Source organism: Manihot esculenta, chromosome 17, assembly GCF_001659605.2.
Source record: "Manihot esculenta cultivar AM560-2 chromosome 17, M.esculenta_v8, whole genome shotgun sequence".
Lineage (NCBI taxonomy): Eukaryota > Viridiplantae > Streptophyta > Magnoliopsida > Malpighiales > Euphorbiaceae > Manihot > Manihot esculenta.
This window is the reverse complement of record NC_035177.2, coordinates 22,713,842-22,728,974: the sequence shown is the minus strand read 5'-3', so window position 1 is coordinate 22,728,974 and position 15,133 is coordinate 22,713,842. Positions and strand designations below refer to the sequence as shown.

Sequence of the window (15,133 nt, the reverse complement as noted above, 5' to 3'; positions counted from 1 at the left end):
CTCCCCATGACATACTGTCTATCCTGGGCTCCATATAGTTCTTGAACCATTCTCGAGCTTTCTTACACTTAAGTGTAAACCCTGCCATTGCTATGGCTCTGCTATCATCTACTCCCAATTCACTAGTTATCATCCTACCTGATCTTAGGTATTCAAATGGATCATCTCCCGTGTTGTATTTGGGAGCATCCAATTTCAGGTACTCCGTCATTTGCACCTTACCTCCAGATGAGCTAGGTTGCTGTCTTTGGACAACAGGAGCTACTGGTTCTGGTTGTAGTGGTGGAGGTACTGGTTCATTTAGCTCTAGGTGTACTACACTTGGATGAGTAGGGGAGGGTGGATACATAGGATATGGTGGGTAATAATAAGGATAAGGCATAAATGGCATATATGTAGGATATGGGACAAAACTAGAGTACTCCGACATACCTCCCATCGGATACTCTGGATCCTGAGAAAAGACTGGATAGTCAAAACCTGAGGTCTGAACGCCTCCCTGCGACTCTCCCATACCTTCTTCAGATCTGCCTACACTCATGCTTTCATCTATAGACTGGTCAATCTCTATAGCCTCCCTCGCTTCCTCTGATCTTCCTCCTCTAACTATACCTCTTCTGCTCTCGTCCACAGACCTTCTAGGGTCTATTGACGTACCTTCCCTGCTAGATCTCTGAGACCTTGCCCTTGGCAATGCAGGAGGACGAGCAGCTGTTCTCTCACTATCTGGTGGGACTCCAGTCAATCGAGCTGATCAACGAGTTCCTCGCATCTTAACTCTGGAAAACAACACATATCAGCATATAATTAACTCACATATATCTCAATCATAATGCACATGCATATCATGGCATTTCATAGCATCAAAAAGACAGGACTCAACATCCTATCCTAGTGGACAAGATCTCCTATTATGCTTGACTTCCTCTAGCCTCTATGAGCCCGACACTCTCTCTATAGGTCCGATCATTTGAAACTAGGGCTTTGATACCAATCTGTAACGACCCCAAAATGGACCGTCACCGGCACTAGGATTCAGGTCGGCTTAAGGCCGCCAGAACCCGTAGCAAGCCTGCTATACTCTCTGTGTACCTGTAAATCTCATACATGATCATACATTTTCTGTGAAAAAAAAAAAAACTTTTCTCTGAACCAAGGCTTAACCTGTGCATGCACTATCTCTGTACTCTGTACTCTGTACCCCTGACTAGAGCTTGCTCTAGATGGGTTAACTCATACCTGTTAAGCCTGGTTTTTCACATACTCTGTAAAACATATATACATATACAGATCATGTACATAACAAAAGATTTACAACACAAACATCACTAAGTCAAGCACAATTCTAACTTTATACACAACTATTACATCTCTTTAATATTACATGTCCACTCTAAGCTATTACAAATCTCTTTATTCTTTCTGTACTCTGCTGATCTCCCCTGTACACTGTACACTGAACCTGCAAGACTGGGGTTAAGGGAGTGGGATGAGCTCTATAGCCCAGTGAGTAGAACAGTAAAACATATCATTAAAACATGATCTTATGGAATGCATCATAACACAGACAATCCACATCAAGGGTAAACCTGTCACCACATAGTCCCAGTAACTGTCCGTACCAGGCCGTAGACTGGGGTCCTGGTCTCTCTGTACTGTATATGTATATGTGTATATAACACCTGTACTTACCATTTGCCAGGGCATAAACTGGGCACCTGGTCTTTACTATACCTGCCAGGCCGTAGAATGGGGTCCTGGACTTTCCTGTACCTGCCAGGCCGTAGAATGGGGTCCTGGACTTCCTGTCTGGAACTATTGGATCATTCAGCATTCACCCACATCAACAAATATATGCAATGCAACATCTTTGTGGATTCTAATGCAACCAACCTACTGCATAACCATGATGTATGATATATGCTAAAAATATTCCATTTCTCAATTAAAAGAATTAAGTTTAGTTCCACTCACCTCTGGCTATCTGGACTAACTCTGCAGGCTCTGTAGACTCTGGAGCAGTACTCACTGCTGCTCTCTCTGGTTCCTCTGGTCTGTGTAGGCACAGATAAACTCAAATGAGGGACCAAACTAGCTTATAAACAACTCTATTACACTCCCCAAGAATCCCCTTAAACTCACTCAAACATCCATGCACAGCATGCAAAGGAAAGCTGGACAGGACACTTTCGGCGGCAGGTTCGGCGGCCGAAAGTCCTCTCCAGAGCCGAAACTCATGCACCTTTGGCGGTCGAATCTCAACTTTCGGCAGCCGAACCCTTTCAGGGGCAAGTTTCGGGGGCAAGTTTCTGGGGCTGAAAGGCACTGCAGAGACGAAAGTCTCTAACCTTCGGCGGCCGAACTCCCCTCCAGAGCCGAAAGTCCAAAGGCTCGGGGGCAAGCTTGGGCAGCCGAAGCCACCTTCTCAGCACATTCGGCGGCCGAACCATTCTTCGGCGGCCGAAGCTGGGTTCATCAGCAAGGCAGAACCTTGCTCTACCTCACGCCAAAATGCACCAATCTTCCTCCAACCCAAACACCTCAATTCCTCAACATGCATACACCCAAGTATATGCTCAAAGGGGTCAAAAACTAGCTAAAAACCCCAACAAACAGCAAGGCACAACACATACACAAACTATTCTCACAAAATCATCAAAAACTCTCTTTTAACCCTATTCATGCAACTCTCTCCCATAACCTCATAAAACCATCATAAATCATAAAAACAAGTTCAGGATCTTCACTTACCTCTTGAAACCAAGAAGATGAACGATCTTAACGTGGAGTTTTGAAGCAACTCTCCTTCAAACTCTCCAAACTTCAAAATCTTAAGTTTTTAGCTCAAAACCTTCAAAATAACATAAAATCAATCACACCTTTGCATGATTTAATGAATACATGAAGAAAAGCTTCAGAAGGATAGGGTCTCACCTCAGAAAGTGAAAGAAAACGGCAAGAGTTATCCTTTCAACCGACTGAGGGCCTTTTATAGGTGGCTGGCCAGACCACCTTCGGCGGCCACACGTGAAACCGAAAGCCATGCATGTTCGGCGGCCGAACCTGGCTTTTCTGCCTTGGTTCTTTTCTTTCAAAAACTCATTTCTTTTTAACTTAAAAACATTAAAACATCCTATATTACTTTAGAAAAACATAAATCTTCCCTTCTAGAGAATTCCGACATCCTGGATTCCACCGGACGACAGGAATTCCGATGCCGGACTCTAGCCGGGTATTACACGAATGTTCCACAACAAACAGGCAATCTCAAAACATAATGTCAATCATACATAAGTAAGCAAGCAAACAAGCAAGCAAAATCTAAAACCTCTCTCTAAAGAGAGACACAGGTACTGCTGGAGCAAGAACTCCCGAGTCTTCCAAACACACCTTTTTCCGAAAGAAACACCTTAGCAATACCTCAACCTCCTCCTGAAACTCAACACGCTTCCAAAGCGCTACTCTGATCCTTACTATTTTCTTTTCATCTTCACTAACTGGCTTCTTCTCACTACTAACTCAAAACTAACTCTAACTCTCACAGGTAGTACCCGAATTTCAGATCTATCTTGGAAAACAAACAGCTCCTACTAGCTGTCCCAATAGATCATCCATCCTGCATGGGAATACCTGCCCTTGGTAGTGACCTTGGTTAACTGCTTACAGTTGTTATAAAGTCTCAAGGATCCATCCTTCTTTTCCCACAACCACACTGGATCAATCCAGGGTGAGGTACTAGGTCGGATAAAACCCTTGTCTACCAAGTCTCGCCCCTACTCTGACTACTACCTCTGTCTACGCAGGCGCCACCCTGTAGGGAAGGAAAGAAATGGTTCTGGATCCAGACACCACTCTTACTCCAAACTCTAACTCCCTGACAGGTGGTAATCCTGACAACTCGCCTGGGAAGACATCTAAGACTCTCTAACAACTGGCACTGAGGCTGGTTCCCCGATCCGACTACTAAACTCTCAAACAAGAGTTAGAACCCTCTGACAACCCCTCCTATGCACCCTACGAGCCTGACAGGCTGACATCAAACCTCTCGGCATCCCTACTGTGTTCCCTCAGAAGACTACCTCTGACCCATCCTGTCCTCTGATTCTGACTACCTTGTCTCTGCAGACCAAGATAGCACTACGAGTAGAAAAACTCAGTCCAACCCTAAACTGATGTCCAGACAGTCAAGTCTAGGACCTCAAAGTCGGGTGGAAGGCATCTACCCTCAACTTTCACAGAACTGAACCGACAGACTGACTATGCCACAGATGGATCACACTTGGGTTTACTGACCCAAAGAGAACACTCTAGCCCAGAAGCTATCAACTCAACCTTTCGACGGCTCCTAGAGCAACTAAAGAAAGAGAAACACCAGGGTTCACAAAAACATACACATCAGAACATTCAAAAGTGAGCGTACCTGACACCACCATGTTCGATGTGTCTACCCCCTGCTGAGCTTAGGTGAAGATCCGAGCTGGAGCTGACGGACCTACTCCACGGGAACCTTCAGAAGAAAAGGCTGACCCTCTTCCTCTGCCTTGACCACTAACCTGAGCCACGGCTGGAGCTGCTGGCTGAGCCGCTCTACCTGAAGCTGCTTGCTGGGACTGAACCATCCAGGGCGCAATGGGACACTCACGAACCATGTGCCCTTCCTGACCGCATCTGAAACATTCTGTCGTCCCCGCGAGACAGACTCCCTTGTGCGGCCTACCGCACCTCAAGCATCTTGAACTGCCTGAGCCAGAGCTCGAACCACCACCTAATCCCAAACTAGACTTCAAATCCTTCCAGAATTTCTTCCTCTTCCCCCTCAGGGTTCTGCCCCACTTCTTGCTTTTCGTGGAGGCTGTACTCAGAGTGGAGGGATCAAACCCTCCTGAACTTGAAATTCTGGAATCCTGAGTCTGAGCATCCTCCAGAAAAATTCCCATACCTTCTTCTGGCACTCTGATTCCCAAACTGACATCCCTTCTCTGAACACCCATCCCTACTTCTCTCGCACTAGCTGACATCCTTCTTGGAGCCATTCCTTCTCGGCTTGCATCAAAAGACCTTCCAGGGTCCCTTGATGTTCCCCATCTGCTGACTCCCCACGACTGTGCTCTTGGCAGAGCAGGGGGAAAGGTGTCCATACCTTCCATCTCAGATGGAACTCCAGTCGATTCCACAGATCGACGAGCACCTCACATTCTGGCTCCTCTGAAGAACAACACACAAGGATACAAACAATCATTAGCATCATACGGTTCATATGAAAACACATGAACCTGCAACATACATAGCATACATAGCATATCATACATACATTAATGCACATGCATAAACTCATGGCATTCCACATCATTATCAAACAAGACAGGACTCTACATCCTATCCTAGTGGACATGATTTTTCCTATTGTGCTTGCCCTTCTATGACCTCTAAACCAACCTCGTTCCGATGTGGGATATCTCTAATCCTTGAGCATCCTTGCTCAACACACCGTACTAATGAGGCCCAAAGCTCTGATACCACTCTGTAACGATCCGAAAACTGATACTCCTCTATAACGATCCGAACCGCTACCGGCGCTAGGATCCAGATCGGCTTAAGGCCGCCGGGACCCGTAGCAAGCCAAACATACATCCTATCACCTGGTCAAATCCCATACATGATCAAAACTTTAACATGAAAACTGTAACATATGATGTATAGACCGAGCTTGACCTGTATGCAATATAACTGGAAACATAAAGAACCCCCTACTAGAGCCCTCAAACAACTCTAGCTGGGTCAACATAACATACATCAAGCTGGGATCACATCCAAAGAACCAAAACCTAACCTGTGCATGCATCAAACCACAAACATAAGACCTCCACTAGGGTCCTAATCAACTCTAGCGTGGTAAACAACACATGCCACAAGCTTAGTTCCAACACAACTCAACATTAAAACATAACATATATCATGCACTAAAAAGGGACTAACCAAGTCTTAGGGCCAAGCACAATACTATTCCATAAACATAACTCTACTTTACGTTACATTACATCACATTATCTTACGATACATTATATCAATTTACATTACATAATATCAATTTACATTACATGTCCACACTAAAACGCTAATCTAATAATATTACATAAGCACAACCTTAACTCTTGAGACTTCCGATCGACCTCAAACCTGCAACACTGGGGTTAGGGGAGAGGGGTGAGCTAAAAAGCCCAGTGAGTAGAAACAATAAAATAGTTCATTAATTACATGCTTTTATGAAATGCGTCACAGCACAAACAATTCACATAACGGATTGGACATGACCACCAAAACTCCCTCTGACTGTAACATAACATGGTGCTCGGCCCTTCGGGCTCCTCAGGACTTCATTATGCCCGGCCCTTCGGACTCCTCAGGACTTCATTATGCCCGGCCCTCAAGGGGCTCCTCATGACTTCATTAACATAACATAGTTAGGGCTATTGGGGTCACCTTGGTCCATCCACATCAACAGTAAATAATGCAATGCGCCATATTCGTGGAACTAGTGCAATCAACCTATTACATATAAACATGATATATGAAAATGCTTTAGGCATTTGAATTTTGTAAAATAAAAGATTAAGTTTAGTTCTACTCACCTCTGGCAGACGCTGGACTGACTCTGCAACTGCTAACACTGATGGCCTCCTCGGTCCCTCGGGTCCGATCCTACACAGGTGGACTCGAATGAGGTGCCAAACACACTCTAAACAACTCATAACAACTACCCAAAAACCCCTCTAAACATCACTTAAACATGCATAGAAAATAACCATGAAAAGGCTAGACATGGCACTTTCGGCGGCACCTTCGGCGGCCGAACCCTCTCTCCAGAGACCAAACTCGGGCACTTTCGGCGGCACCTTCGGCGGCCGAAAGTCCCTCTCTAGAGATGAAAGTCAGGCACTTTCGGCGGCCGAACCTTCCTTCGGCGGCCGAAAGTCTGCTTTCAAGCCAAAACTCAACTTTCGGGGGCAAGGTTAGGCGGCCAAACCATGCATCCACAGGCAGGTTCCGGTGGCCGAAACTACCTTCGGCGGCCGAACCTGAGTTCGTCCAGAACTCAGCCTCTTACGCATACAAGCCTCCCAAACCTTCCAAACACCCCAAAATAAGCATCCAACCTTACTAAAACATGCATAAACCCTTAACCATGCACAAAGGAGCTTAAACAAGTTTAAACTCCAACAAAGAACATCATAAAGCATACATAAATAGCTTATGACCCACATAAGCCAAAACCATCAAAACTACTCAAAACCTCACTTGCTCTCTCCCAATCATGCATACACTCTCCCACATGCATAAAGGAGCATAAACAAACATAAACTCTTCAACACAAACATCACATAACATACATCGGGCATAAAACCCACATAAACCCTAACATGCATTTCTACCCATACTCAAACATTAAAACTTCTTTAAACTTACTTAAACTTCATTAAATGCAAAGGAAGCAAAGATCTACACTTACCTCTTAAAGATCGAGAGGTGGTGCGATCCCTAACTCGGAGGTGTGGAGGAAACTACTCCTTGGGTCTCCAAGCTCTCAAAACTTAGATCTAAGCTTGAAAACTCTTCAAAACAACCATGAAGCTCATAAAAACATGAAGGAAATGAAGAAAAACATGAAAACGGCCAAGGGAGGACAAAAACTCACTTGAGCTCGAGAATGGGGAGAAAACTCGCCTATTTCCGATCTGAGGGCTCTTTATAGGTGGCCTGGTCAAAGACCTTCGGCAGCCTAACGTGCCCCCTAAACTCATGCATGTTCGGCGGCTGAACTTGAGGTTCGGCAGCCGAATCTTGGCTCGTTCAAACAAAGCTTTCGGAGGCCAAAAGCGCTCCCGAAGCCTTCCCATGTTCGGCGGCCGAACTTCACTGTCGGCAGCCGAACCTGGCAAATGCCTCCTTGGTATTTTCCTTTCAAACTCAATTCTTTTTCCATTTAAAACCATGAAATCAGTAAAAACATTTTAGAAAACACATTTTACCCCTCTAGAAGCCTCTGGCATCTTCAGAATTCCAGATTCCAACGGAAATTCCGCCAGAAGGTAGGGATTCCGATGTCGAAATCTAGCCGGGTATTACAAGAGCAAATTGTTAGAGCAGCAAACTCTTTGCAGCAAAAATTATTTCTGGAAGCTCTAGCAATAGAGATTCAGAATATGGAAAAAAGTCTAATTCTGATTCAAAATCTGAAAACGTGTCTAATTCTGATTCAGAATCTGAAAAGGGGTCTAATTTCGATAATGAAGCACGTGCTCCTAAATTCAAGTCTCTTTCTGAGATTTATGAGAATTGTAATGGCAGTAGCATAAGCAAGTTGCTATGAAGATGCTTCTCAAGCTAAAGAATGGTTGCATGCCATGAAAAAAGAAATTGCATCAATTAATAAGAATGGAACCTGGGAATTGACTTCCAAACCAAAGGACAAAAATGCAATTGGTTTGAAGTGGGTTTATAGAATTAAAGTAAATCCAGATGGCTCTATTTTCAAGTACAAAGCTAGGCTTGTTGTGAAGGGTTATGCTCAGCAACCAGGGGTGGATTATAGAGATACTTTTGCTCTAGTTGCTAGGCTTGACACTATCAGATTATTGTTGTCTTTGGCAGCCCAAAATGGATGACAAGTGTTTCACTTGGATGTCAAATCTGCATTCTTGAATGGTTTGCTGAATGAGGAGATTTATGTGCAGCAACTTAAAGGATTTGAAGTAGAGGGTCAAGAAGACAAAGTTTACAAGCTCAATAAGGCTCTTTATGGCCTGAAACAAGCTCCAAGAGCTTGGTATGCAAGGATTGACTCATATTTGATCCAAAATGGATTCAGGAGGAGTGAGAATGAGCCAACCTTGTATGTGAACAACATTGGAGATGAATCTCAGCTGATTGTGTCACTTTATGTTGATAATATGTTGGTAATTGGTGAAAATTCTCGATTATTGGATGATTTTAAGCTGAGAATGCAATTTGAATTTGAAATGTCAAATTTAGGAATTATGAGCTATTTTCTTGGGTTGAAAATTGAGCAAGATGTTGATGGTATCTTTGTATCTCAAAGAAAATATGCTCTTGAAATGCTGAAAAAGTTCAATTTGAATCATTGTAAGTCTGTGGCTATTCCTCTTGTTGTGAATGAGAAACTTAGCAAGGATGTGGCTATTTCTCTTGTTGTGAATGAGAAACTTAGCAAGGATGATGGAGCTGAACCAGTAGATGCTTTATTGTATAGAAGTTTGGTTGGTAGTTTGCTATATTTGGCTGCTTCCAGACCAGATTTAATGTATTCAGAAAGCTTGTTGTCTAGATTCATGCATTCTCCTAGTCAATATTTTTTACTGATGAGACTTTTCCTAGATATTTAGGTTGCTTAAAGAAGTTTGGAGTATCAAGGAAAAATCACAAGGAGGAGTGTTGACTGATAAGACTTTTCCTAAATAGTTAGATTGCTTAAATCTTAGTTAATATTTTTTATTAAAATCACTTTTTATTGTAGATGTAACGATGAAAAAGGTTAGGTAGCCGATTATAATACAAATCACGCTTTCTTATTTTACTTGTGAGAGTTGCTAATATCTCTTGTAATCTATGTAATCAGCCTCATTTTGTCTATATAATCAATGAATGATCGTCTCTTGGCAGAGAAGGGGAGAGTTAGAGAAGTTTTTGAGATACTCTATTTTCTGTTTCAGTTCGTAACTAATTTTGGATATTTATTTTTCATTCTAAATATCTAATCTCAGTATATAGTTATCTATTCTTTATTCCATCTCCTACCAATTTTCATACTGATTTTGCAGTTCAACAGAACAAGTTTTCTAAAGAAAATGAGAGAATTAGTATTTAGGAATTTTATAAAAGTCTAAAGACCATATAATATTCTCCCCACGAAAATGGAAAAGGTTAGCCTTAAATTTCATTTGCTTTGACCAATGCTGCAAATGAATTAGTATGCAAAATATTTAATTTTAATTTATTTATCTGGTCAATGGCATGATTTACACGGTCCACCTTATTAAGTTTTGGGATTATGGAAATAAGATGAGGAACAACTTCTTTTTGCGGCGATTTGTCTGCCATGAATATGTTCTGATGGCATATTTTTGGAGGAATCGATTGATGGGTAGAGAGAGCAGAACTCCGAATGTTTTGCTTTTTTCTTTGGTTTTTTTCAGTTTCTTTTCTTTAAAGTATTCTGCTGCAATTTATAATATAACTTCTTCTTCATCATTATTGCAAGGACAAACACTCACTTCATCTGGTGAAATTTTTGAGTTGGGATTCTTTAGTCCTAATAATTCCCAAAAACAATACGTAGGAATATGGTACTAGGACGTCTCTCCACGTAAGGTTGTTTGGGTGGCCAATAGAGACAAACCAGTTGCAGACTCATTGGCAATTCTGAAAATCGGGAGCGATGGAAACCTGAGGCTTGTGGATGGGAAACAAGCAACTATCTGGTCAACCATTATTACTCGACCATCATCAAATATTTCTTCCGGCTTTCTTTTAGATAATGGGGTGTTCAGCTTGATGGACAGCGTAACAGGAGAGATATTATGGGAGAGCTCTGATCATCCCTCTGATACGGTAATGTCTGATACCAAGGGACCTCATGTATACACTTCCTGGAAGAGTGACAATGATCCATCACCTGGGAATTTTGTCCTTGCTTTTGCACCACGGCCACCACTACAATTCTTCATTTGGAGAGGATCAACGCCCTATTGGAGAAGTGGACCTTGGGATAAATCAAGATTTATCGGCATACCTGAAATGGATACATCAATAAGTGGAGCTACTGTCAAAGATTCCCAAGTTCCGGGATCATTGAGTGTATCTCTTGGTAGATTTAGCAACTGTAGTCTAAAAAATCTTTTCATTTCATATCAAGGATATGTGAAATTTATGTGCTGGGAAAATAATTATGGCTGGTACGCTGATTGGGAGGCTCCAAGAAGTCCTTGTGATATTTATGGAGCATGTGGGCCTTTTGGGTTTTGCAAGACATCTAAACGACCTCTAAATTGTTTTTGTATGAGAGGGTTTGTGCCAAAGTCAAGAGAGGAATGGAGCAAAGGAAATTGGACAAGAGGTTGTGTGAGACGAACCACATTACTTTGTGAGAGAAACTCAAGTGCCATAGCTGCCCAAGCAGGTAAAGCAGATGGGTTTTGGCAGATGAGAGGTGTGAGACTACCTGATTTTTCTTATTATGTGGATGAGGTTGCAGAGGGATGCCAAAGGTGGTGCCAAGATAACTGTTCATGCACGGGTTATTCCTATGTAAATGGAATAGGTTGTCAGGTTTGGACAAGAGATCTTATAGATGTCATAGAATTTTCCTATGGTGGACAAGATCTCTTCATTCGCCTTACTCATGATGAACTAGGTGACTATTATTGTTATTTGAATGTAGAGCGGCTTAATATCGTTTTTCCCTTTCATCCATTGTTCTCTCTCTCGTGCTGTCAATATTCTATAGATTTTCACCTTTTATTTTCTTGTTATTGATTCAATTTCTTAGGCAAAGGGAAGCCAGTAAAATTCATCACCATCCTCATAGCTATTTCAACTTTTGCCGTCTTAACTGCCATTCTTTATGCTTTATACAAGTGGAGAGCTAATCAAAACCGAAAGGTTAAGCATGAAGGTAAAACCCCTGTCTCTGTTTCTTAGTCTGCATATGTGCACATGCAGAATACCAAGATTGCAACCTGATAATTGACAAAGTATATGGACAGACATAAAAGCAAATGATCAATTAGAGCTGCCCATGTTAGACTTTGATGGCATACTAGTTGCAACCAACCACTTCAACCTCACAAACAAACTAGGCCAAGGAGGATATGGTCCAGTTTACAAGGTGAACACTTTTAAAATTTATCCAACAAGATAAATGCTATACATTGCTAGAAAAGGTACAGAGGAAAAGTCAGGTATCTGGAATTGATTTCTGAACTTTGTATAGGGAAGGCTCCAAGATGGGAAGGATGTGGCGATCAAAAGGCTTTCTAGTAGCTCAGGGCAAGGTGTAGAAGAATTCAAAAACGAAATGACACTAATCTCTAAGCTTCAGCATAGAAATCTTGTCAAGCTTGTGGGTTGCTGCATTGAAAGAGAAGAAAAGATACTTGTCTATGAGTTCTTGTCCAATAAAAGCCTGGACACTCATCTATTTGGTTAGTTTTCCATGACCCTTTGTTTTTGTGAGACACTCATAGTCTCTCTTATAAAATGAATTCTTCCCCTAGCAGTATAATTTTCTGGATTCACTAGACATTTCTCATGATTTTTCTGTGTTAACAATTGTTGAAACTGTGATGAGAACAGCTGATTATTGGGAAAGAAAAAAGAGTTGTTAAGTTCCATTATGGCTATGGATTGTGTCCTGTTGGCACTCTAAGAAAGTTTAGCTTCTAAAGCTTACAGATTTTCATAATCATTTCCATATTTTCAGATTAATATCACAACAAAATAGGACTGCTCTTCAGTTGGCCTGCTTATGTTTGAATTACTCTAGCTTAAAGCACTTATTAGAAGAGAATCTTGAAGCCTACCTTATAGTCTGGCTCATTATTGTCTTTTAATTTCAAAACATGCAGCTGATAATTACACTTTTTATGGTTGCATTGGTTAGATCCAATAAAGAAAGCAAACCTTAACTGGACTATACGTTACAACATTATTAAGGGAATTGGTCGAGGACTTCTCTATCTTCATCGTGATTCCTGTTTAAGGGTCATACACCGAGATTTGAAGGTCAGCAATATTCTTTTAGATGAGAAGATGAACCCAAAAATATCAGATTTTGGATTGGCTCGGATTTTCCAAGGCACACATGGTTTAGCAAATACTAACAGGGTTGTGGGAACACTGTAAGTAATCTTCCTTACCAAAAGCATACGATAATACCTCTAGTTTCTCTGCAAATGTTTCATCCAGATATGAGTGAGGAATATTAATCTCATCTCATATTTTTAACCTCAAAGCTAATGATAATCATGATGAACAATTGAGCACTAAGAACTGTGATATCTCTTGTGTTTAGGGGTTATATGGCTCCTGAATATGCATTGGGGGGAATATTTTCAGATAAATCTGATGTCTTTAGCTTTGGGATTCTGCTGTTGGAAATTGTTAGCAGCAAAAAGATAAACGACTTCCATTGTGAAGAACAACATCTAGGCCTTATTTCTTATGTAAGTTGTATTCATACATACAATCTGGTTTTTTGTCTGTTTGTTTCTTCTTTCACAACTTTATAGGCGACTCATTGGTTTGTAGGATCTAATTTGAATGTATAAAATATTGTATTGTCATAGTTTTCTCAATAATCAATTTGAATTGTTATAGGCATGGCAATCATGGTGTGAAAGCAGGGGTATAAACATGGTAGATGAAGCATTGGCGGAGTCATTTTCCCAATCAGAAGTGATTAGATGTGTAAATATTGGACTGCTTTGTGTGCAAGATCATGCTGCAGATAGGCCAACCATGGCTGCAATAGTTTCCATGTTAAGTGGTGAAGCAAAGCTTCCTCAGCCAAAACAACCTACATTTACATTTCAAAGCATTTTGCAATCAGAAAACAGGGCTTTTTGCAAAATAAAGTTAAAAAAAAAAAATATTTCTTAAACCCTGGTCCGCGAGAAAATATTTTCTAGATCAGGATGAATCGGTCTTCTACCGCATTTTATAAGTGCGGTAAGCTTTACCGCATTTATAAAATGCGGTAGAGAGTCATTGAAATAAAATTATAATTTTTTTTAAATAAAAAAAATTCTACCGCACTTTTAAAGTGCAGTAGAATTTTTAATATACTTTTTTTTAATAATTAAAAATATATTGACAGAGAGGGAGGGCAGAGAAAAAGTCCTCTACTGCATTTTAAAAGTGCGACAGAGGAGAGAGAATATTAAAAAGTTAAATTATTTTAATTTATTTTAATTTTAAAAAAAAATAAAAATTATGCATAATTTTTAATTATTTAATTTATTTTTTTATAAAATAAATAGAAACATTTATATTTTATATTTTAAGTTGATTGTTGTTCAGAAAAAGTTCACTACCGCACTTTTAAAGTGCGGTAGGAGAGAGAATATAAAAAAGTTAAATTATTTTAATTTATTTTAATTTTAATAAAATAAAAATTATGTATAATTTTTTAATTATTTAATTTATTTTCTCATAAAATAAATAAAAATATTTATATTTTAAATTGATAAAAATATATTTTTTATTTTATATATATTATTATATTTTTCATTATTATACCTTTACCGAACTTTTAAAGTGCGGTAAAGGAAAGAGAATATAAAAAAGTTTAATTATTTTAATTTTTTTTAATTTTAAAAAAATAAAAATTATGCATGATTTTTAATTATTTAATTTATTTTTTTTAAATGAATAGAAATATTTATATTTTAAATTGATTGTTTAATATTTTTTATTTTATTAATTAAAATATATATATATATTTTTTCAATAAATACATCCCTGCTCCCACATCTTCTTTTAAATTGATTGTTTAATATTTTTTATTTTATTAATTAAAATATATATATATATTTTTTCAATAAATACATCCCTGCTCCCACATCTTCTTCCATCTTCTTCTCGCTCCCCACCCTGCTCCCCAGCTCCCCACCCTGCTCCCCAGCTCCCCACCTTCCCTGCTCCCCAGCTCCCCATCTTCCCTGCTCCCCAGCTCCCCATCTTCCCCAGCTCCCCATCTTCCCTGCTCCCCAGCTCCCATCTTCTTCCCGCTCCCCAGCTCCCCATCTTCCCTGCTCTCCATCTTCTTCCCGCTCCCCATCTTCTTCCCTGCCCCTTCTTCCCTGCTCCACCTCCCCTCCCTGCTCCATATTTCCTTTTTTTCCAAGTTTCGCTCCTTCTTTTTTTTTTTAATTTTATATATAAATAAATAATTATAATTAATATAATATATTTAATATAAAATAGATAATATGAAGAATTCTTCATTTATTAAGTGCGGTAATACGTAAATTGAATTATTAATTTAATTATTAAAAATTATAAAAATTTTTAATTATTATAAAATTTAATATTCTATCGCACGTTAAAAGTGTGGTAG

The 15,133-nt window shown here is 40.1% G+C and overlaps 1 protein-coding gene across 1 annotated transcript; it reads left to right on the top strand.

The window, feature by feature from the left end:
• Positions 1 to 9,896: 9,896 nt before the first annotated feature.
• LOC110604854 (G-type lectin S-receptor-like serine/threonine-protein kinase At1g61370) lies at positions 9,897 to 13,674 on the top strand. The gene is made up of 7 exons (XM_043952422.1): positions 9,897 to 11,428; positions 11,564 to 11,689; positions 11,781 to 11,902; positions 12,008 to 12,218; positions 12,677 to 12,914; positions 13,088 to 13,238; positions 13,393 to 13,674. The coding sequence occupies exons 1-7, from the start codon at positions 10,570 to 10,572 to the stop codon at positions 13,672 to 13,674; spliced, it is 1,989 nt and encodes a 662-aa protein (XP_043808357.1). The 5' UTR covers positions 9,897 to 10,569.
• The last annotated feature ends 1,459 nt before the right edge of the window (positions 13,675 to 15,133 follow it).

What these genes read in the sequence shown, in the direction of transcription:
- LOC110604854 (XM_043952422.1), top strand. Translation starts at nt 10,570, where the DNA reads ATGGACAGCGTAACAGGAGAGATATTATGGGAGAGCTCTGATCATCCC. An exon ending in CCGAAAGGTTAAGCATGAAG is followed by an intron (nt 11,690 to 11,780) that starts GTAAAACCCCTG and finishes GTATATGGACAG; the next exon opens with ACATAAAAGCAAATGATCAA. An exon ending in GATATGGTCCAGTTTACAAG is followed by an intron (nt 11,903 to 12,007) that starts GTGAACACTTTT and finishes AACTTTGTATAG; the next exon opens with GGAAGGCTCCAAGATGGGAA.